Here is a 23526-nt window from a genome sequence, read left to right on the forward strand (position 1 = left end):
GCTTTCTTAAACACCCCAGGACCACCAGCCCGCAGGTAGCACCGCTCACCATGGATTTCCACATCAATCATTAATCAAGATGTCCTACAGGCTTGCCCATAGGCCAATCCAGTGGGAGCATTTTCTCAATTAAGATTCCCTCTGCCCAGATATGTCTAGATTCATGGCAAGTCGACCGAAACCAGTAGGCACAGGGGGGCAGGACAGAATTGGAGCAGGAGGGTTCTTGGCCCACAGGGTAGATTTGCTGGCACACAGCTGGACAGGCGATACTCAAGAGTTTAGCTCCCACGGGAGCCTGTCCCTAACTGCTCCCCCTTCTCCTCACTGCTGCTGCTTCCCGAGTACCGCTGCGCCACCCTTGGCACTCCCCATGCCCTCCATCAGCCATGGCAGCTGTGTGTGTCTCCTGACTCCGACCCCACTGGACGGGACAGGGCTCGTGGGAGGGACCCCAGAGGACTGACTTTTCTCTCCTGATGCCCATCAGTAGCCCTGGGTGTGGCTGCCATCAATCAGGCCATCAAGGAGGGCAAGGCCGCCCAGACAGAGCGGGTGTTGAGGAACCCCAACGTGGCTCTCCGAGGGATAATTCCCAGCTGTGCTGACAGCTACCAGCAGGCCCTGGAAGAAGCCGTGGCGAAGAAGCGACGTCCTGGTAACCGCCCTGACCCAACCTTCCTCCGCTGCGTCTAGCCACCGCCTCTGAGCCCTCTTGGCTTACTCGAGTTTCTACTCAGGGGACACAGCCTTCTGGGTCCAACATGACATGAAGGATGGCACGGCCTACTACTTCCATCTGCAGACCTTCCAGGGGACTTGGGAACATCCTCCCAGCTGCCACCTCAATACCTCCCGTCTAACCTGGGAGGAGATCCAGGTTGGCAGGGATTGTGCGTGGGGAGAGGCTTCTACACACAAAGGACTCCTATTGGTGAAATTATTAAGGCCACTCCGCGTAGTTAAAAGGGAGGTTTATTTCGTGGTAACTCACAAATGAAGGGATAGGTAGCAGGGTCTGGGAAAGGTGTGGCGCAGTCCGGCGGTGTTCTCTGGAGAACTCTGCTTGGTCTACCTCCAGCATCCAGGGTCCAGGGAGCACCGGCACATCCTGATCTCGGGTCTTTAGGGTCCTCTCTCAGCCCCGCCTTGTAGGCGTGACAGTTACCGAAGCCTCAGTGGGGGTTGGAACTTCCAGATCAAAGCTGGAATGGCTACCCACTACAGACTCCTGTCTCCACAGTCAGTCATCACCAAGGTCACCGCTGCCCATGACCGCCAGCTCCTCTGGAAGGCCAACGTTGGCTTTGTCATCCAGCTTCAGGCCCGCCTCCGGGGCTTCCTTGTCCGCCAGAAGTTTGCTGAGCGTTCCCACTTCCTCAGGACCTTGCTCCCAGCCATCATCAAGATTCAGGTGGCAGCCTTGGCTTTCCCCAGGCCTGGGAAGATTGGAAATACAGGGTGTCCACCCTCCTTCCCTTCCCCTGGGTGGGGTTGGGATGATTCTTGGACCTCTAAGCAATAGTGATAAAAGGTGTGGACTCTGTAGCCAGACTACTGTGGTTAGAAGCCCAACTCCCTGACCTGTTAGCCATGTGGCCTTGTAAGCTGTTCTTTCTTTTTGTGCCTCAGTTTATTCCCTTCTCCCCCGCAAAAATGGGAATGGCAGTATCACGTTACAAGGTAGTGAGGACGATTTATAAGACAATATCTAGAGTGTTTCTGTACAGAAAAGCAGGACACGAGAACCAGTTATTGGCATCATCATCACTACTGGGGGAGAGTGAAGGGGGATTCGAACACTTTCTCTGGAACAGGAGTTGTGAGGAGTCATCCCTCTTCTGCTTGGCAGGCTCACTGGCGGGGTCATAGACAACGGAAGACTTACCAGCAGCGGCTGCAGTACTTTAAAGCAAACCTGGCTGCGATAATCAAGGTAACGACAATGGTCGGGATGGTTCCTTTCTCTTGAGGGATCCTCAGAGCACTTCCGTCTTCCCTTACCTCACCCTGGACTTGATTGCCCTGGCGAGGGTCTGAGGGTGGGTCTCAGCCTGACGTTCTGAATGTAGTGTCTTTTCTCTCAGATCCAGGCCTGGGCCCGAATGTGGGCAGTCCGGAGGCAATACCTCAGACGCCTTCGATATTTCCAGAAGAATGTGAGTGCTGCCCCTTCCCACCTGTCTTTACTCACAGATCAGAGCAAAGTGACGAGGACAGCCACCCTGTTCTCTTGTGTCCATGGTAGGTTGACTCCGTTGTGAAGATCCAAGCATTTTTCCGAGCCAGGAAAGCCCGTGATGACTACAGAATGTTAGGTATGCTGGGGAGATGGAGACCTGGAGCCAGACAAGTCCGGGGGATCCCTTTGGGGGATGCAGGCAGGGGCAAGGCCATCACAAGTTGTCAGAGGTGTGCAGAGCCCCCTCCTCCCAGCACCAGCTAGTTTTGTCATAGGCAAGACTCCTCTAACCAGGTACTTTCTGAGCAGGCCTAGCATATCCATCCCCCTGTGGTGGGCTCTTTCCCCTCCCTGAGCTTCCAGCTGTGCTGTTTGCCTTGAACTCCCACCTCCTGGCCTCTGTAGCATAGACACACAGGCCTGGCAATCTTTCTGCTGGAGCAGTAGGGGGTCACCAGCTTCCTGCCCTCTATTTTCTATAGTTGGGCACACATGTAAAGTCTTAAGGACGCGTGCGTGCGTGTAAGCCAGAGATTAATGTCAGGTGTCTTCCTCTATTGCTCTCCACTTTATCTTTATCTTCACTGACCCTGGAGCTTACTGATTTACTAGGCCTGATGGCCAGAAAGCACCCAGGATCCCCCTGTCTCCACCTTCCAGCCTGAGATTTCAGGTCCTTATGTGTGTGCAGCAAGAACTTTCCAGTAGAGTCCTTTTCCCAACCTAGCCCGTGTCCTGCAAGTCCGGAGTCCCAGCCTTGTGTGGGAATTAGCATACAGGTCCATCTCCATGTTCATCTCCTACTCTGGATTCCTGGAGCAGTGTCTCACTACTTAGCCCTCCTCTGGCCAGTGGCCTCTGGCAGTCAGCACAGGCTGCTCTCCTCCCTCCCACCATCTCCCCTGCTGTGACCCTGAGCTCACTGCTCTGCCTGCCCTTTATCTTCCTTCCTTCCCTTCGGTTCTTAGTGTTTCTGGGGGAAGTATTCTTCCAATGCCTCCTCCGACTTCCTCAGCCCCCCGAATCGGCCACTTCCTGTGTGGTTTGGTGGCTTCTGTGTTGAGGATTCCTTCCTATCAGAGACGCGGTCACCTGCCATCATTTCTGCAGCCATTTTAATCCACTAATCCCGAGTCTAAGCCGATTCTCGTTGGCTGATCTTGGTGTCCGTGGGGTTGAGGTCCTGCTCCTCGGTGCCGATTGGAGCGGGCTGTCCAGCTGAGCAGTTCTGCTTCTTGTCTCTTCCACTAACCCCTTGTGGCTCCCATTGCCTGAGGTCCAGCCACAGCACCTTCTAGCCCCTCCGCCCTTGATGCCCTGAATTCTCACACCTTGTCTTAGGCTCCTATGGCTATCATAAACACCATCACCAAAGGCAACTTGGGAGGAAAGGCTTTATTTTGGCTTACACTTCCATGCTACAGTCCAGCATTAAGAGAAGTCACGGTAGGAACTTGAGGCAGGAATCTGGAGGCGGGAACTAAAGCAGGCGCCATGGAGGAAGGCTCCTTACTGGCTTGCTCCTCCTGGCTTGCTCACTTGGTTACTTATATACCCCAGGGCCACCTGCCCAAGGATGGCCCTGCCCACAGTAGATGGGACCCTTCCACATTAGTCATTGATCAAGAAAATGCCCCACGGACTTCCCTACAGGCCAGTCTGATGGGGCCATTTTCTCAGTTGAGGTTCCTTCTTCTCAGATGGCTCTAGCTTGTGTCAAATTAACAAAAAGCAAGCGTGCCCTCATTGTGCTATACTCCAGCCACAGGGCACGTTCAGCTTCCCCTGACCTCTGCTGTTGCCCTTTCTCACCTCTCACCTGGTAGTGGGTGGGGCTGCACATAGTAGGTGGGACCACAGCCTCTGACAGTGTTTCTTTGCTCTCCTGCAGGAGTAGGGTCCACTTTTGTTTCCCCAAGCTCCCTCACGCTTGCCCCTCTCAAAGCAACAGCCATCATCTGCCTAGATCCTCACTTGATTCCCCCTAGCCACAGGGTCTAGATTCGTTCAGCCTCTAAATCTGACTGTTTCAGTCGTTACCAGCTGGGTAACCTAGGCCAAGTTACCTACCCTCTCTCTGCCTTTGGAAGCTCATCGGTAAGCTGGATACTACAGTGTCTGACCCATTGAATTTTTTTTTAAAAACACTTAGGTTTGGGGCTGGAGAGATGGCTCAGTGATTAAGAGTACTAGCTGCTCTTCAAGAGAACCCAGGTCCGATTCCTAGCACCCACAACTGTCTGTAGCTCCAGTCCCAAGGGATCTGATGCCTTTTGGCCTTTGTATAGTGCACAGACATATATGCAGGCAGAACACCCATACACATAAAATAAGATCAAAACAAAAACACTCAGACTCAGGCCTGGTGGCACCTGCCTGTGAGCCAGCACTTGGGAAGCAGGGTGGGAGGGTGGGGGGGGTTATCTTAAGTTCAAGGCTAGCTGGGCTGCATAGCAATACTGCCTGAGAAGCACCAAACCAGCAACAAGACACAAGGAATCCTGCCTATCTCAGTGAGCATTGCATGTATTGTCTTGTTTCCATGAAGCTTAGCTCAGAGGCTTCTTTGGGGGGTTTTGTTTTTTCTGACCTCTCCATTGAAAAGTGACCGCCTTAGCTACCTATACCCCATCCCAGCCGTGGACACTCCACACAAGTGCTACATGAAGCTGGCAGGGCTGTGACTGGCAGGTCAGGGGCATGAGGAGCAGGTCAGCCCAGCAGGAAGAGGAATGGGCGAGATAGAATGAGGATGCCTTTGAAGAGCATGAAAAAAGTGCAGGGGGACCTGGTTTTGGTGGGGGATGTCACTGGGGAGGCCCACATGCATGGTGCATGAGGGACAGAGAGGAACAGCTGTGTCGCTCCTAGGTGGGAGACAAGAGGTAGACCTGGCAGTTAGAAGAGGCTGGGATCGGGCACAGGGGTCCTCGTGCAGCAGGTACTGGCGAAGAGGCTTTATGACAGACACTCCCTGATCCACGTCTCCCCGGCAGTGCACGCACGCCACCCTCCCCTCTGTGTGGTACGCAAGTTCGCCCACCTCTTGAACCAGAGTCAGGAGGACTTCTCAGCTGAAGCGGAGCTGCTGAAGCTCCAGGAAGAAGTGGTCAGGAAAATCCGGTCTAATCAGCAACTGGAGCAGGACCTCAACCTCATGGACATCAAGATTGGCCTGCTGGTCAAGAAACCGGATCACCCTGCAGGTGAGAGGCCCCCTGGGCCACCCCTTTCCCAATCCACCTGCTCCTGAGAGAGAATCCTTACTTCATTCTTCATCCATTCTTCAACTAATAATTCAGTCCTTTCCAAAGGAAAGGTTGGTTCCCACCTGGCTCAGGTCCCTGTGACGGTGGTCCTCTGCCCTTGTGATCAGCCATTGGATGTGTGTGTAGTACAGAGCCCGTGGGAGAATGGGAATGACTGAATCTGCTGACTTCTATCGAAGGGGCTATAGGTGATCAGTTAACCTTGAAGTTGTGATCAGTTAACCTTGAAGTCTGTTCCTCTTTAGCTCGTTGGAATAAGGAGTTGCTATCACCATCCCATCTCCCCCCCCCCACCCCCAGAATGCAGAGACAGATATGAAAGCTCTGTAAATTACATTCAGATAAGGAGTAGCAGGCCAATGATGCTGTGGTGTCTCCACCCCCAAGGTTGTACATTAGTCAATAAGAACTAGTAGCAAACACAAGTAGACACAGTACCTCTGCCTGGGAACCCAGAGCTCTTTGAAGACTCACCCATGAAAGCAGAGATGCCAGATGGAGTTGTAGGGGCCCTCTCCTCTCGTGAGCCCTGGTTCTTCCAGACTCTGAGTCTGGACCATATATCTCATGGTTGGTACCAGTCTGGACGGGTCGATTTGCCCCTGCTCCCACATCTAGGAGGTGGTATCCCACTGTAAGAAGCTGACGAAGAAGAATAAGGAGCAACTCTCGGACCTGATGATCCTGGACAAGCAGAAGGGATTGAAGTCCCTGAGCAGAGAGAAACGGCAGAAGCTGGAAGCCTACCAGCACCTTTTCTACTTACTGCAGGTGAGCAGGACTCGCCGCAGAGGAGAGGCCTTGGTGGGGGAGCATTTGCCTTGTACGCACAACACGGGGGTCAGGGGGACACGACAAAAAAAACAAAAAAAACAATTTAAAAAGCCAAGAAGTCTCCATCACCTCCTGAGCTTGAGGCCTCTTTTACCCTTCTCCATGCCCTGGGTCATGCCGTCCCCAGGGACAGAGCCTACCTCTCCCCATTTGTATGGACTCTTTCCAGTGCCCTGGGAAGGCGATACTTTCTCCATGTCAGGAAAACCTTTGTAACCTGGGTCTGATCGCTAGTTCTCCAAGAGCATTCCCAGCCCTCTGTCTCCCCGATTGTTCGCAGACTCAGCCCATCTATCTGGCCAAGCTGATCTTTCAGATGCCTCAGAACAGAACCACCAAGTTCATGGAGGCTGTGATTTTCAGTCTGTACAACTATGCCTCCAACCATCGGGAGGCATACCTTCTGCTCCAGCTGTTCAAGACGGCGCTCCAGGAGGAAATCAAGTAGGTTCTCCTGACTCAGGAGCAGGGGGTGGGGATGCGGAGGGCATCAGAAGGCCATTCTTCTCCTCAGCTTATCGGAGGAATGTAAGGACAGCTCTGGAACAGCATGGAGGGAGGGTGTGGGCTGGCCCTAGCTGGACAACACCTAGACAGGGGGCCTCCCTTGGGGTGGATACTAGAGTGGGCTTGAAAAGACAAAACTCTGGAAAAGGAAAGACACGACGTCCTCCTTAAAGCAGGAGGCCAGTAACCTATTGCCCCACAGGTCAAAGGTGGAGCAGCCCCAGGATGTGGTGACAGGCAAACCCGACAGTGGTGCGGCTGGTGGTGAGGTTCTACCGCAATGGGCGGGGCCAGAGCGCTCTGCAGCAGATCCTGGGGTAAGGTTTGTCCAGGATGTGCTGGAAAGACAGGGCGGTCCAGCATCCCACACAGATCCTGTCCACATCTACAAGAGCTGGATCAACCAGGGGGGAGGCCCAGACTGGCCAGCGCAGGTGAGCCAGCAGCGGGGGAGCACGTGCTTCGATCAGGTCACTGCAGATCGGTAGAGAAGCCTGGGTGTGTTTGAAGGTGACATGCAGAGATGACACAGGCCTGCAGGAGATTTGGGCCCTGGCTTTCTCTGTCACCCCAGCTGCCAAGGATGATTTGATAGTAGCACCTGGGTATCTGCTTTTGAGTCTGACATGTCTCCCTGCACTTTTCAGCTGCTCTGGGGCTCCTGAGTCCTCCCTCTTCCCTCTGTGTATCCTCACTGCTGCAGTCCTCCCTCCCTCTTCCCCCTGTGTATCCTCACTGCTGCAGTCCTCCCTCCCTCTTCCCCCTGTGTATCCTCACTGCTGCAGTCCTCCCTCCGTCCTCCCCCTGTGTATCCTCACTGCTGCAGTCCTCCCCCAACCCCCCCATCCCCCACCCCGTGTGTGCTCACCTCTGCAGTCCTCCAGGTTCTGCCCTTTCCTCTGGCCCTTCCTCTTGGTGCACGGGTGTGTCTCGAGCCCCTCTTGGTGCGCGGGTGTGTCTCGAGCCCCTCTTGGTGCGCGGGTGTGTCTCGAGCCTCGCTGGAGAAGAGCAGATAGAGAAGAGCTGATGGGGAAAGTCAGGAAGGGAGGCAATAGAAGAGGACACCAGCTTTACCATCTCTCTCTGCCCACAGCTGTCTCCCCTATGATGTCACTCCTGAGCAGGCTTTGAGCCACGCTGAAGTCCAGAGACGGTTGGACATCTCCCTACGCAATCTCCTTGCCATGACTGACAAGTTCTTTGTCGCCATCAGTTCATCTGTGGATCACATCCCGTAGGTGTCCCTGCCTCCCCCAGGGCTACCAGTTTGGAAGGGGAGAGCAGAACAAGTGACCTCTGAGGGGAGGGATAGCAAGGAGGAGACAGAGGTGCCGGTCGGGGTCAGATGTGTTGAAGCCCTTGCCAGGGAACTGAGCTGGGCGGGTCTGTGTGGCTGGTCAAAGAGAAACCCAAAATGGTGACAAGTACTATTGTCTGAGGACAAGTGAAGAAAAGACGGGGCTCTTTGGCCCACAAAGCCAAAAAAGGGTACTATTTTAGATTAGATGCTAAAGTACTTCATAATTACAGTCCTCCCTCCATGCTTTCTTTTTTCTTCTTTTCTTTTCTCTCTCTTTTTTTTTTTTATTAGGCGGGGTCTATCTACATAGCCCTAGCTGTCCTGGAACTTGCTCTGTAGTCCAAGCTGGCTCAAACTCACAGAGCTCCACCTGCTTCAGCCCTCCCCAATGCTGGGATTAAAGGCCTGCGCCACCATGCCTGGCCCTTTTTAATTCTTTCTTTCTTTCTATCTATCTATCTATCTATCTATCTATGTATCTATCTTTTTGTTTGTTTGTTTGTTTGTTTGTTTGTTTTTGGGACAGGGTTTCCTGTGTGAGACCAAGCTGGCCTCAAACTCAGAGATCCACCTACTTCTGCCTCCTGAGTGCTGGGACTAAAGGTGTGTGCCACCATCTCCTGGCAAGTCCTTTTTTATTGTAAAGATTTTTTAAACGTGTATGGGGTTTTGCATGCATGCATATCTGTGCACTGTGTTTGTGCCGGGTGCCCTCAGAGACCAGAAAAGGACAACAGATCCCCCTGAGACTGGAGTCAGGTGGTTGTGAGCTGCCAGGTGGGCGATGGGAATCTTTCTCTGTAAGAGCAGCCACTTATTAACCACTGATCCATCTCTTCAGCCCCCAGTTCTCCTCTTTCTTAAGAACTGGCCACTAGGCTGGAGAGTTGGCTCAGGGGTTAAGAGCACTGGCTGTTCTTCCAGAGGACCCCGGTTCAATTCCCAACACCCACAGTTCACAGCTGTCTGTAACTCCAGTTCCTGGGGATCTGACACCCTCATATGGACATACATTAAATAAATAATTCTTTTTGGCCGGGCGGTGGTGGCGCACGCCTTTAATCCCAGCACTCGGGAGGCAGAGCCAGGTGGATCTCTGTGAGTTCAAGGCCAGCCTGGGCTACCAAGTGAGTTCCAGGATAGGCGCAAAGCTACACAGAGAAACCCTGTCTCAAAAAACCAAAAAAAAAAAAAAAAAAAGAACTGGCCACTAACTTGGAGGTAGAGGCAGGGTGGTCGGAACTATAAACAAGCCTTATACTTCTCAGTTTGAGCCCAACCTAATGAGACCCTGTATCACAATAAACAAGCAAACAAAAATCATTGAATAGGCCGGGCGGTGGTGGCGCACGCCTTTAATCCCAGCACTCGGGAGGCAGAGCCAGGCGGATCTCTGTGAGTTCGAGGCCAGCCTGGGCTACCAAGTGAGTTCCAGGAAAAGGCGCAAAGCTACACAGAGAAACCCTGTCTCAAAAAACCAAAAAAAAAAAAAAAAAAAAAAAAATCATTGAATAAATGTTTTGTTGAAAAATATTTGAAGCCAGGTAGTGGTGGCACACGCCTTTAATTCCTGCTCTCAGGAGACAGAGGTAGGTAGATCTCTGAGGTCAAGGCCAGCCTGGTCTATTGAGTGAGTTCCAGGACAGCCAGGGCTACACAGAGAAACCCTGTCTCAAAACAAAAGAAACAAACAAACAAAAAACCTTGTCTAATGAAAATGTGAGCAGGTAGGTGTCCTCTAGATCCAGCATCCAGCCACCGGCCTCGGTTCTCAGCGCTGAGGGCAGCTGAGTACCAAAGGGGAAACAGCCCCAAACCCAGAGATGGACTGATGCTTGGCAACTGGGAGTAAGAAAAGATTGCTTGACGTCTAAGAAGGGAAGTACACAGCGAGTTATAAATCTGCTGGTAGCCGGTAGCGGAAACAGCTTTTAAACGGAGTCTGGTTAGCTTTGCGGTAGCAAACCCATCACAGGAGTGACAGAGAAGTTCAGCACGTTGGAACAACACTGCTACCTTCACAAAAACCTTGTGAGACAGAGCTCACTCTAGTCGTCCCAGCCAGCGGACAGATGTGCAGATGGGAAGGAAATGGCCGAGAGTGGATCTCTGGTAGGCAGGCAGGCAGGCCCCGCCCCAGCCCAGACATGCTACTCAGGACCTCCAGGAGCTGGCAAAGTTGGCTGCCTTGGAGGTTCCTGGGCCGTCAGGTACCCAAGAGACAGCATAACGTGCATCTGTGGAGAAGATGGGAATACTATAAGCAGAGGTGGTCTGTGAGGAAGTGAGAGGGCCTCAGAGAAAAGGGTCCTGAGCTGGATGTGCTGGCACACAGCTGTACCAGAGGCACTTGGGAGGCACAGGTTGAGATCCTGAGTGTGAGGCGTGCATGTACTACTGCACGGCAAGACCCTGTCTCAGAAACAAGGAGTTGGAGGCAGGGAGAGCTTCAGGGGGCCAGCAGGGCCCTGTACCTGGTCCTGACACAAGGATGGGGGAAGGGCAAAGGCCCAGGGCCGAGGACTGCTGCAGGGAGCACCAGGAAGAAGAGGGAATGTGTGGGCTCCGCCCTGGTGTGGCCGAGACGGGGAGAGAGGCAGCCAGGCTCTCTACCGTGAGTCCCGGGACAGGGACGGGAAGGGCCCCACGTGCCTGTTTTGTTCCTGAGGTATGGGATGCGGTATATGGCCAAAGTCCTGAAGACAACCCTGGAGAAGAAGTTCCCCAGTGCCACGGAGAGCGAAGTCTATAAGGCAAGTGTTGTGTCTCCTCTACCACCTCCAAGACCCTCCTTTGCCCGATTTTCCGGTGATGCACAGACAGGCAGGATGACAAACTATGCTATAAACATCCAAAGAAAGAAATGGGGCCGGGCGGTGGTGGCGCACGCCTTTAATCCCAGCACTCGGGAGGCAGAGGCAGACGGATCTCTGTGAGTTCGAGGCCAGCCTGGTCTACAGAGTGAGTTCCAAGACAGGTGCAAAACTACACAGAGAAACCCTGTCTCGAAAAACCAAAAAAAAAAAAAAAGAAAGAAAGAAATGGGTCTCGTCCTATAAACAGAGCCTGGCCTACCACTGTGGACTGTGGAGCTATGGCTGTCAAGGTGGCTTCTAGAACTTTCTGGAAGTTTCTCCTCTGCACTCAGGTGGTTGGGAACCTCCTGTACTACCGCTTCCTGAACCCAGCTGTGGTAGCCCCTGACGCCTTCGACATTGTGGCCATGGCAGCAGGCAGCACGATGGCCGCCCCACAGCGCCATGCCCTAGGGGCCGTGGCTCAACTCCTTCAGCATGCTGCCGCTGGCAAGGTCTTCTCCGGGGAGAGCCAACACCTTCGAGTCCTGAACGGCTACCTGGAGGACATGCATCTCAAATTCAGGTCTCGGTCCTGGCACCCTGCCCCTCCCCGGTCCTCTCTCCACTCCTCATGGTTCACATCCTGCTCTCCTCTCTAGAGTCTGAGGAAGAAAATCCCAGAGGTACAGGGAATAGGGAGCCAGGGGCCAGCAGGAGGCCTCCCAGGGGACAGAGAAGACCACCCAAAGCTAGTCTGGATGGCACACTGAGACAGAGGGAGGACCAGATAAAAGCAGGGCAGGGACTGCTGGCCTAGTCCACTCTGACATACCCTCTCTCTGGGATAGGAAGTTCATCTACAGAGCCTGCCGGGTACCAGAGCCAGAGGAGCGCTTCGCCATAGACGAGTACTCAGATATGGTAGCTGTGGCCAAACCTGTGGTCTACATCACTGTCGGGGAGCTGATCAGCACGCACAAGGTAAGGGGTCAGCACCGGAGGGCGAGGCTGACAGTCCGAGAAGATCCCTGACCCCCAGAGCCAGGCCTGGTTCAACCCTGCACCTCTTTCCTTCTACCATCCATAGCTCTTGCTGGAACACCAAGACCAGCTGGCCCCGGATCACCAAGACCCTCTGCACCAGCTCCTGGAGGACCTTGGGGAGCCACCCACCACCTCTGACCTCATCGGTGTGTGCTTTCTTGGCATGTGGAGCCAGCTGGGCCTTCAAGGATGGCTGTCAACAGGCAGCTCATCATAGGGACCCCCCTCTGTCGTTCTCTGTGACTCATCTGATGGGCACAGACTCACGGCCTTGTGTGGGCAGTGCACAGATACTGATGCTTGAGGAGACCAAACTATGACAATGACCAGTGCAGTCATACACAAGAGATGTGGAGGGGAGGGCCTCTGGGGTCCTGCTGGGTCTACATGTCTAGCTCTAGAGCTCTGGCAGTGGAAGGGAAGTGTCCGGCGGGATGCCAGGATCTCTAAACGGCAAGGCCCAGCTGGCACCCAGGCTGAGATCATACAGAATCCCAGTAGAAGTAACTCAAGTCCTTCCACAAGTGTCAAGGTTGAGGGCATGGTGTGGTCCCATGGGACAGGGTGGGAGGGCTTCCTGAAAGATGTGTACAGAGGACCTCTTCTGCTGTGACCTCCGTCTTTGCGGGCCTGTCCCACTCATCTCTTACCCCGTCTCAGGTGAGAACATAGCCACAGATGGGCAGGTGGATCTGAGCAGGCTCGAAGTGTCCCTGACCCTCGCCAACAAGTTCGAAGGGCTGGAGGCAGATACTGACCACACCAGCAACCAAAGCCTGCTTCTGAGGTGGGTGTGCGGCTCTCCCAGGGCTCAGTGTCCCTGCTGCCTATACGGTGGTCCCACTCAGAGACGGCCATCAGACCTTCTTATTGCCCTACCCACCCCCTGATCTGCTAAAAGTTCTCCCTGAAGCCTAAGTCACATTGGTCTCACTGAGAATAGCATCAGCTGTTCTTTGGCAACCTCTCAGCCTTTTCCTTGGAGTCCTAGCTGAAGGCACAGGGATGATCAGGATCCTGGAGCAGCAGGTGTTTGCAGATTCTGCTGCTGCCCCGATGCTTGGGTTTATTTACCTTTGGAGTCAGGATCTCCCATTGCAGCCTCCCGAGGCCTAGATTTGCTCTGTAGTCCAGGCTGACCTCAAACTCCAGGTAATTCTCCTGTCTTAGCTGAGATTAGAGACATGAGCCACCGTGCCTGGCTTGACCAAAGGCTTTTCAGGTTAGCGTTTCACCTTGGGCACAGGCTACTCCAGGTGAGGAGGGGGCTCAGATAGAAGCCTCCTCTAAAGTCCACGACCCAGAGTCCACAGCCCGTGGGAGGTGGAACCAGGTTGTCATGCCTGCACTAATGATGGTCAGAAGAAAAGCTGAAACTTTTTTTTCTCTAATTTACTTATTGTTGTGTGTGTATGTGCATGACTAGGGGAGCACATGTCATGACACATGTATGGAGTTCAGGACAGCTTTGTGGAATCAGTTCTTTTGAAAGATTTCCATCTTCACATGAGTTCCGGGGGCGGAACTCAGATCACCAGGCTTGCATAGCAAGGGCCTTTACCAACAACCATTTTACCAACCCAGGCCAGGAACTCACTCTTCACACTTCTGCAAAAGCCAGTCAGGAAGGACCACCCAGGGCTGGGCTGGTCGCCGGGCCAGTTAGCGGCACAGGCACCGGCACCGGCACCGGCACCATCTCCCCCCCCCCCCCCCCCCCCCCCCCCCCCCCCCCGAGGCAGCTTCTCCACTCATCCACACACTGTCAGAGACAGCCAGGATGTGGCTCCTGTTCCCTCAGCAAAGGTCTTAGAGTGGGTAACACAAGCGGAAAGCTACCCAGAGGAGGGGTCAGGTGCCTTGAGAATCAGTCATGGGGGCTAGCAGGAGGAGGTGAATACTTGGGCTGAAGGATCAGAGGAGGCCAGCTTGAGGGAAGGTATTCTAGGAGATAGCACCTCCCCTGGAGCCTCTCAGGCTTCAGCGTGGGCATCCCTAACAGCCCAGGGGCAGGATCCACTTCCCCTTAGTTCTTTGGCCACCCTGTCTGGACCCTTCCTGAACCTCACCCTGTCCTCCCTTGTAGCACCAAACAGATGCTGGCTGACCTCATCCAGTTCCACCCTGGGGATTCCCTCGAGGAGATCCTGTCCTTCTCAGCTCCCAGAGAGCAGGTGAGTAGCCGGGACAGCCCATAACAGCTTAAGTCTTTAACCCTCCCTCTCCCCCCCAGCACTGCCTGTTCCTCTCAGTCTGCTACAGAGGCCCTGCGGCTAGTAAAGCCAAGCCTCTGACCTTGACCCCAGAGGCCACAGGCTGAGGGGAAAGCCTAGACAGTCTGCTCTCTTCCTGCCCCCTCCACATGCTGGGGTTCGGGTAGTGCTGAGGGGCAGTCTGTTCTGAGAACCCTATAATGGAATTGCTCTGGAAACAGGGCGAGTTGGAGGGTCTGGAGGCGAGAAAGGATGACAGATGGGTTCCTTGTTGGGTCTGGAATAAGGGCAAAGCCAGAAGTCCCCTAAGTAACGGTGGCAATGGCATGTAGAAGCCTGTCCCCAAACAGCTAGGCAAGCTCCACACACACCTCATGCCCATAGGATGCCACGATGGGTTTGGGAGACTGTCAGCAGCCAGTGTCTCCTTGGTCTGTATGTGTCCTCTGGGGCCACCTGGGATCCACAAGGCACTTCCGTGTGTCATCGCCTGTGTGTTCTCCACCTCCCCCCACCCCCAGAGGCTAGGCTGGGAAGGTGGCATCTTTTCTGACAGCACACAGGAGTGTACACAGGACCCCCCCGAGCTCTGGGGCTTGTCCTGGTCTGCAGTAGGATGTAGGGCCTGGGACCTCCTCAGCATCTCTGCCCCCTCCCCAGGAAGAGGCCCATCATCGGCTGATGTGTTGGCGTCAGGCCTGTGACACCCAGAAACCAGAGTCACTTCGACGACACCACTCGATGATGTCACACTCCCTCCTGCCACTGGCAGAGAAGCAGCGGCGTGTCCTGCGGAACCTGCGTCGGCTCCAGGGCCTGGGGCTGGTCAGGGCCAGTGACTGCTATCAGGGACTGGTGGATGAGCTGGCCAAGGTGATAACCCAGGCCAGGACTACATGTGGCCAGATGCAAAGCCACTGTGCTGGCATTACAAAGGCAGACTTTTCCCTGGTGGGTGCCAACCCCAAATCGCCACCAATGTGAGGAAGGCCCAGGGTTCTTTTTCAAGGAATGGTCCTAAGGTTAAGTGGGCAGATTTCCTCCAAGCTCTCTTCCACTAAAGCGCGGTAGCCTTAGCCAGACGTAGTATAGTAGCGCACGCCTTTAATCCCAGCACTGGGGTTCCAGGACAGCCAGGGTTGGTACATAGAGAAACCCTGTCTCAACAAAACAGCAACAAAAAGATACGGTAGCCCGGAAAGAAGCGCTGAGTTTGTGCCCTGGGTGTTAGGTGTAGTGTCCTTTTGTCTCTTAGGTAGAACAGCGTTCCGGTACTGGGAATGGAACACATGCTAGGCAGACACTCCACCCTGAGCCACTCCGGCCCCAGGCCCTCTTCCTGTTTTCTCAGACATCTTCACGGCGAGCTAGGGAGGTGTGCTAGGACTTAGGAGAGGCTGCTGACCTGCTTCCTCATCCTCATCTGCAGGACATCTGCAATCAGCGCAGGCAGCGGCAGCGGCGGAAGGCAGAGATACTGAGACTCCGGGCCACGCTGCAGGGCCTGGATGCAAAGACCACCTTCTACGAGGAGCAGGGTGACTACTACAACCAGTACATCCAGGCCTGCCTCGACCACCTGGCCCCCAAAGCCAAGTAGGTGTTGTGAACCCCACCCTAGCCCCTGGCTCCCCCACCACCACCTGTCCACCTTGGTCCTGCTGTCTCCCAACCCTGGCTAGGAATCACCCCCAATACAGCACTGCCTGCTGCTAACTCTGGCGTTGGTGGCTCCCTCCTCACCTTCCACAGCAGAGAGGCTCCTCGGGGCCTGGCATCTTCCTGCCAGCCACCAAGAGCTGGCAGCCAGTATTGAGTTTATCGGACAAACTGTCTGGGGCCCTCTTTTAAACAGGAGTTCTGGGAAGGGGAAGAAGCGGCCCTGTCTTCATTACACAGCTGCCCAGCTCCTGGAAAAGGGCGTCTTGGTGGAAATTGAAGATCTCCCTGTCTCTCAGTATGTGTCTTTGGGGGGCAGAATGTCAGACCCTTCCTGTCTCCTGGGAGGGACAAGGCTAGGATGAAGCTCTGAGCAGGGCACCGGGTTGGAAGAAAGGTGGGGAGATGGGACATCTTCAAGCAGAGGCGAGGAGGGTGGTAGACGTGTTCTAGCACTGGGAAGGATGCCGGGAAAGCATCCTGGAGGTGAGACCAGCTTGGGAGGGCCAGGCAAGTAAGAAGAGATTAATTAGGCAGAAGTCAAACTAGGAGAAGACAGAGAGCAGGCCCCAGCAATGGGGCACAAGGAGAAGCCGGGGCTGTCAGGGTCGCACACGACCCAATGAGCAGCCTCAGGATGGGGGGGGGGGGGCGGCTCTGAAAAGAGGAGCCCTGTGTTGACTCCTGTTCCTGACAGCTTCAGGAACGTCATCTTTGACATTACCCCTGGAGATGAGGCGGGAAGGTTTGCCGTAAATGCCAAGTTCCTGGGTGTGGACATGGAGCAGTTTCAGCTCCACTACCAGGTGAGGCCCTTACAGCCCCTGCTGGGGCTAGGCCCGTGGGTGGGGGTCTGTAATCCCAGCACCTCAGAGGCTGAGGCAGAGGGATCAAACCTTCAAGGCCCAGGGCTGGCGATGGCTCAGCTCATCATACCACTTACCTAAAGAGCCTGTGACTTGCCTTTTGATCCCTAGGCCCACCCACGTGGTGGAGGTAGAGAACTGACTCCTGCGGGTTGTCCTCTGACCTCTGCACGTGTACTGTGGTGTGCGTGACCACATATATGCACACACACACAAATATAATTAAGTAAGTAGATATAAGACCAAAAAAATTTCTTTCATTTCAAGGCCAAACTTAACCACAGAGTTCAAGAGCAACCTGGGGAATTTAGTGAGACATTGTTTCAAAACAAAAATTAAAGCTGGGATGGTGGTATACTCTTTTAATCCCAGTTCTGGGAAGCAGAGGCAGGTGAGTTCCAGGCCAGCCAGTGCTACATGGTGAGAACCTGTCAAAAAAAAGACACAAGTGTAAGATTAAAATTAAAAAGAGAAGCCGGGGTGGCGGGTGGCAGGTGGCACACGCCTTTAATCCTAGCATGGCAGACCCGTGAGGATCTCTGAGTTTGAGGCCAGCCTGGTCTACAAAGTGAGTTCCAGGACAGGCTCCAAAGCTGCACAGAGAAACCCTGTCTCGGAAAAAAACCAAAAAAATAAAAAATTAAATTAAATTAAAAAGAGAGCTGGGGATACATCTCAGTGGTAGAGTACTTGCTTAGCATGCATGAAACCCCAGGTCAAATCCCAACACTGAAAAACAAAACACCCTTCCCACTGCTGTGCCCTCCAGGCGTTAATTAGGGGACAGCTCTCTGCCCTGCCTTGTTTAATCCCTAGCCACTCTGCAGTGTTTACCCGTTTTATAGGCTCTGAGGCTAAAAGGTTAAGAAGCTGACCTCAGTCCCAGCTAATGTTCAGGGAAGCAGTGATTTCATTTTTATTTGAAATGCCTCGTGTAGCCTAGAATGGCCTTCGCTAGCTGAGGGTGACCTTGGATTTATGACTGTCTTTATCTTGCTTCCTCCCAAATGCTACGATTACAGTGTGCACTACAGCACCTGACTTCTGGGGTACCAGGGCTTCACACGTTTTAGGCAAGTACTACTCCAGCTGAGCTACAGCCCCAACCCCGTATTTTTAAAAAATTGTTATTTTTACATGGGTTCTGGGAACCCGACTTAGGTCCTTGACAAGCACTTTGCCAACTGTATTATATCCGGCTCTATTTTCTGTTGCTGTTATCGGGGTGTTTGGGGGTGCATGTGTGGAGGTGTACTCACGTGCACATGTGGAAAACAGATGTTGACATTTGGAGTCTTCCTCTACCATTTTTTTTTTTAAGAGGCGGGGTCCTGAACCTGGAACCTGCTAGGTCATCGTTTTGAGTACGTTGGCTAGCCAGTGAGCCTCTGGGGTCTGCCTGTCTTGGCCTTCCTGTGCCAGGGTTATATAGCACACACCTCCCCGGGTGCTGAAGATCCAAACTCAGGTCCTCACTCAGCATGCACTTTCTCTGATGAGCCACACCCTTAGCCCCCCTTATTTTTTTAAAGTAATATTTGATGGATTTGTGGGTGGATGAGTACCTACACCTATTCGTGTGCAGAGTCCGAAAGAGGGATTGGATCCCTTGCAGCTGGAGTTACAGGCACTTGTGGGACATGGGTGCTAGGATCTGAACTTTGCTCCTCACAGCTGAACAGCAAGTACTCTCGATTCCTGAGCCATTTTTCCAGTCCATATTTTGTTGTTTGTTTGTTTGTTGAGGTAGAATCTCCCTCTGTAGGTCAGGCTGGTCTTAAACAGGCAACCTTCCTGTCTCAGCCTCCTGGCTTACAGGTTTATGCCACCACATCCAGTGAATCGGTGGTTTTATCTTATTTATTTATGTATTTAGCTTTCTTGTTGTGGGGGAGGGGGGGATGAGACAGGGTTTCTCTGTGTAGTAGTCCTGGCTGTCCTGAAGCTTGCTCTGTAGCCCAGGCTGGCCTCGAACTCACAGAGATCCACCTGCCTCTGCTTCCTGAGTGCTGGGACTGAAGGCATGCGCCACCATTGCTTGGCTTTAGCTTTATTTTTTTTTTTTAAGATGGGGTTTCACTCTGTAGCTCAGGCTAGCCTCAAACACACAGAGCTTTGCCTTCTCTGCCTCCCAAGTGCTAGAATTAAAGTTATGCTACCATGCCCAGCCCTATTTATTGCTTGGCTTTTTTTTTTTTTAAGATTTATTTTATTTTTTATTTGTGTATATGTGTGTGCACACCCATTCAGATGCCCAGGAAGCCCAGAAGAGGGTGTTGGATCCCCTGGAACTAGAATTACAGATGGTTGTAAGCCACCTGGATATGGGTGCTGGGATCAAACCCAGATTCTCTGCAGGAACAGCCAGTGCTCTTCACTACTGAGCCATCTGTCCAGACCTAGTTACTGTTTTCTCGCTTGTTTGCTTTTGAGAAAGGGTCCTATTCTATGACCCAGGCTGGCCAGGGACTTGTCACTGCCCTCTTGCCTCGTTGTCCCCGGGGCTGGAGTTACAGGTGTGTGCCAGCACAACCTGATTCAGAGCAGTGATTTTCAGTACTGATCTCTGTTGTTTGCCTTGTGAACAAGAAACTTGGTTTCAAGTCCTGGCTCTCTTGGCCTGACATTTGGTCCAGTCACTGGGCCTGTTTTCCTCATTTGTAGAGTGGGCTTTCCACGCCCTGCTTCAGTGGCCGGTGCTCCTGGCAGCCCTAAGGCTTCCCGACAAGTGTTTCATGGGCTGGCTGGGCCACTCCCAGAAGCTCATAAATCCCGCCTCCCTGTCCCTTCCCCCCTAGGACCTCTTGCAGCTGCAGTATGAGGGTGTGGCCGTCATGAAGCTCTTTAACAAAGCCAAAGTCAATGTCAATCTTCTCATCTTCCTCCTCAACAAGAAGTTCCTTCGGAAGTGATGGCGGCCGTGGTGCTGCCCGGCCCGGCCTCTCAGCTGACAGACTGCTATGCCTTCACATTAACCTGCTGTGCTCCTGCAGATCAGGCTCAGGCCTGCTCGTGACTCACGGTTCTCCACCCTTCCTGCCCAAGAGGAATTGTCCTGCTTGGCTACAAACACTAGTGTTTCTACCCGGGTGAAGTGGGCCTTGCTTCCAGGTCCAGCTGTATGGCTTTTCCCACACATCTGGCCCCAGCTCTGTGAACCAGAATCCTGCACTCGTTCCTGGAAAGGCCTTCGAGGGGGTCCTCCCAGTATCTGCAAGTCCTTGCAGTGCTGCCGAACAGACTATCTCCCTTTCCACAGACTGCCAAAGCCGGGGTCGGGCTGTCTGCCCTGCCTCCCATTAATAAGCCCTGGGCACTGCGGTCCCCTCCAGCCCAGGGCCTCTGTGCTGTGCCCCCCACAACCTCTCTTCTTCACATCCCAGTGACTGGGGGGTAGCATTTGCTGGTGTCTTTCATGGCAGCTGGATGCACACCTCAAATCTCATTCCTTCATTTATGGTCTGTTTCTTATGTGTGTCGGTGGGGTATTTATTCTAGCCTGATTGTTGTGTAGCCTTAATCATGGTTTTAATTCTCACTTTTGAACTCAGAGAAAGAGTTCTCGTTTCCCCCTCTAAACTAATGTCCATTCCATTTTCCTCTCCCTTATATTCATGTCTCTCGGGGTTGGAGCAGGGAGTTGGCGGCTCCTGGCTGCAGGAAAGAGCTCATTGTCTCAGCTTTCTACAGGCCAAAGGCGTTCTTACCATCTTGTCACCTCAGAGCTGACTTCCAGGTGGTTCCCATAGATCTGCAGGCCTGCCTTGGCCACTCTGTCCACCCCACACTTTCCAGCTTCTTGCCCTTTCTGCCCTCTAAACTTCCTCTCAATAAAGCCAGCTGTTAACCCACATCTGTTAACCCCGTGTCATCTGTGGTACAGCCCTCAAGTTCTGGGGTGCAGTTTCAGAGAACTTAGGGATGCATCCCTCGGCAGCCTTCTACCTGCCCTGGGCACATGCTCATTATGCCTGCCCGCCCAGGCTTGTACAAGTGGAGGATGTGGTGTCTCTTTCTTCTCACCCCAGGGGACAGAGGAGGAAAAATGTTTAGGTTGACTCTGTCTCTGTTGGCCACTCTAGCAGCTCAGGCTGAGATGAGCCCAGTCCAGACTCCATCCACCCATTTACACAGCTCTCACTGGTGCCGTGCCTAAGCCTGGACATACGATCTGAGCCACAAGTCCCCTTGCCATGCATAGAGAAAGCATCTCTGCTTTCAGGAAGCTGCTGGGGCCTGTGGGGGGAGGAGGAGACAGCACACACCTGCCTGACATTCCACAGCATCTCTTGGGCCCCCACATTTTCCTGGCACAGCCTGCCTGCCCCTACTCCATTCCATTCTGTCACTCAGTATCTGTCTTGCCGTCACATTCAATCTCACTCAAAGCCTCTTCCCCCTTAACATGTCACAGTAAAAACTTCAAGTGCTGCCTTGCTCTGGGTGACAGTGACATATACCAGGATCCTAGTTTCTACGCATGCACAGTCATTAAAAATCTCACACTCACCAAGGAGCTCTGCCGTTGTCCTGCTGCAGGACACACACACACACACACACACACACACACACACACACTGAGTCACGAGCTTAGCCACACATACCACGTGGAGAAATGTCACAGTAGCTAAGCTGTAAAGGTCATCACAGGACTCCATCGGGGCAGTCCCTTGCATCTGTCCCTGAGACATGTCACTCACTCCACACTCCTTCACCTGGTAACAATCCCGAATGAGCTCAAGTTAATCAATGTCCTTGCCAACTTCCAAGGCCCAATTTGAGATACGGGGCTGAGCCTCTGGGTGGGAGTATCAGAAATTTAAATACAAAGTGCTAGCAAGCAGAAAAAGTATTCTAATCCAGGCATCTCAGCACGGGACAGTAGAGGCAGTCTATTCAAAACCAGCCCTGGCTACACACCACGTTCAAGCCCCAGGGGCTAAGGACGTAACTCAGAGGGTGATTGTCTACTACACCCAAGGTCTTAGGCTGAATCCTCAACACTGATGGGGGAAAGGGGGTGACTTCAGTAGATGGTCCTGAGAAAAACTGGAAATTCACCTAAGAATGGCATTGAAGCCTAGGACCTGGTCTTACGCCATATGCAGATACTGCTTTTTGAGACAGTCTCACTGCCTAGCACAAGCTGGCCTTGAACTTGTGGTCTTCCTGCCTTAGCCACCCCAGTGTTGGGGTGGGGAAATTCACTCAAAGAGGTTCATGAAATCTAAAAAAAAAAACTATAGAACTCCAGAAGAAAACAGACTGGGCAAGGGCTCAGTAGGGAGCCTGCCTAGGAAGCTCAAAGCTCTGGGTTTGATTCCCTGCACTGCATGAAACCAGGTGGTGGTGGTGTGCACCTGCAATCCCAGCACTCTGAAGGCAGGAGAATCAAAAGTTTGTGTTAACTACATACCAAGTGCAAAGCTACCCTGATATACACGAGACCCTGACATGCGCACATGTGCACAAACACACATACACAAACTTAAATTTTCCTTACTCTGGCATGACATTTTTTTTTTTTTTTTTTTAGGAAATAAAGAGCAAAGCAGAGTAGACAAGCTGGCTTTACCAGCCTGAGAAATGGCGCTTTGAAGGACATTTTCAAGATAATGAAAAGACATGTCGTGAGGCGCACTTATAAGCCCAGCACTTGAGAAGCAGGAGGATTGCTCCTCGTAGGAGCTCAGCCAAGGCTGCAATAGTGAATTCCAGACCAGAGTGAGATGTGTCAAAAAGGGGAGCAGCAGCCGGGTGGTGGTGGCGCATGCCTTTAATCCCAGCACTTGGGAGGCAGAGCCAGGCGGATCTCTGTGAGTTCGAGGCCAGCCTGGTCTCCAAAGTGAGTTCCAGGAGAGGCACAAAGCTACACAGAGAAACCCTGTCTCAAAAAACCAAAAAAAAAAAAAAAAAAAAAAAAAAAAAAAAGGGGGAGCAGCAAACAAAGCGAAAACACTCCCAAAGAGCATCGGGCAAGGAAGGAGGTGCCTTCTGAGATGTTCATCGGGAATTGCCAAGCATGCGCAGCTCAAAACCATCATGAAGGGACAGATGGACACAGCATTTGTCTCTGTGCGTCCAGACTGCAAATAGCATGTGACCAGCACCCGACACTCCTATTCCTGTGCTCTCCCTGCCACAGTGTCCTGTTACCTCAAACTTATGAAGGACACCTGTCCCTGCTGGGATGGCTAACACAGGGTAATGAGGGTGTAGAGGAGCTACAATGTGTGTGTTGCTCCTGGGAGTCATGTTGGCAGCTCCTCAAAACATAGTAGAGTAGCCCAGCAAATCCACCCCAGAAAACTCAAGGCCAGGCATAGTAGCGTACGTTTTTAATGCCACTACTCAGGAGACCGGGGCAGGGAGATCTCTGAGTTTGGGGTCAGCCTGGTCTAAAAAAGCGAGTTCCAGAACAGCCAGGGCTACACAGAGAAACCCTGTCTCCAAAAACTGAAACAAAGTATATGTTGAAAACAAGCTAGAGACACCTGCTGCTCATCTGGAGGAGCTGGGTCCAGTTCCCTTCCAGCACCCACATGGTGGCTCACAACCATCTGTAGCTCCAGTTCCAGATTGGTGCCCTCTTCTGGCCTACACAGATACCAGGCACATAAATACATGCAGGCAAAACACTCAGACACGTAAAAACATACAAACCTTAAAAAAAAAGAATATTGAAAACATGTATTTTCAGGTATGTTTCAAAACTCTTCCATAAGTATTCATGTCAGCATTATTTATAATAACCACCAACTGGTAAATGGATAAACTCAAGGTGGGCTGTCCACACAGCGGGGTATTGGCCATTAAAAGCAGCAGGGTCCTGAAATACAGACAAAGCTTAACAA

At 52.9% G+C, this 23526-nt stretch overlaps 1 protein-coding gene across 1 annotated transcript in view; it reads left to right on the forward strand.

Annotated features, from left to right (window-relative positions):
- Nucleotides 1–20525, forward strand: part of Iqgap3 (IQ motif containing GTPase activating protein 3) — a 42255-nt gene extending 21730 nt beyond the window's left edge. The window contains 26 exon segments of the mRNA XM_052731149.1: nucleotides 491–658; nucleotides 741–880; nucleotides 1244–1414; nucleotides 1853–1936; nucleotides 2088–2159; nucleotides 2249–2318; nucleotides 5179–5369; nucleotides 5371–5388; nucleotides 6070–6222; nucleotides 6566–6729; nucleotides 6995–7031; nucleotides 7033–7110; nucleotides 7113–7199; nucleotides 7201–7226; nucleotides 7886–8026; nucleotides 10761–10845; nucleotides 11241–11473; nucleotides 11739–11871; nucleotides 11978–12080; nucleotides 12595–12721; nucleotides 14021–14108; nucleotides 14808–15020; nucleotides 15577–15743; nucleotides 16003–16104; nucleotides 16504–16612; nucleotides 19471–20525. Coding sequence (XP_052587109.1) covers nucleotides 491–658; nucleotides 741–880; nucleotides 1244–1414; nucleotides 1853–1936; nucleotides 2088–2159; nucleotides 2249–2318; nucleotides 5179–5369; nucleotides 5371–5388; nucleotides 6070–6222; nucleotides 6566–6729; nucleotides 6995–7031; nucleotides 7033–7110; nucleotides 7113–7199; nucleotides 7201–7226; nucleotides 7886–8026; nucleotides 10761–10845; nucleotides 11241–11473; nucleotides 11739–11871; nucleotides 11978–12080; nucleotides 12595–12721; nucleotides 14021–14108; nucleotides 14808–15020; nucleotides 15577–15743; nucleotides 16003–16104; nucleotides 16504–16612; nucleotides 19471–19584 — 3074 coding nt within the window. The 3' untranslated portion in view covers nucleotides 19585–20525.
- Nucleotides 20526–23526: the final 3001 nt, after the last annotated feature.

This window comes from Peromyscus californicus, unplaced genomic scaffold (genome assembly GCF_007827085.1).
Source record: "Peromyscus californicus insignis strain IS unplaced genomic scaffold, ASM782708v3 Scaffold_9__1_contigs__length_137607984, whole genome shotgun sequence".
NCBI lineage: Eukaryota > Metazoa > Chordata > Mammalia > Rodentia > Cricetidae > Peromyscus > Peromyscus californicus.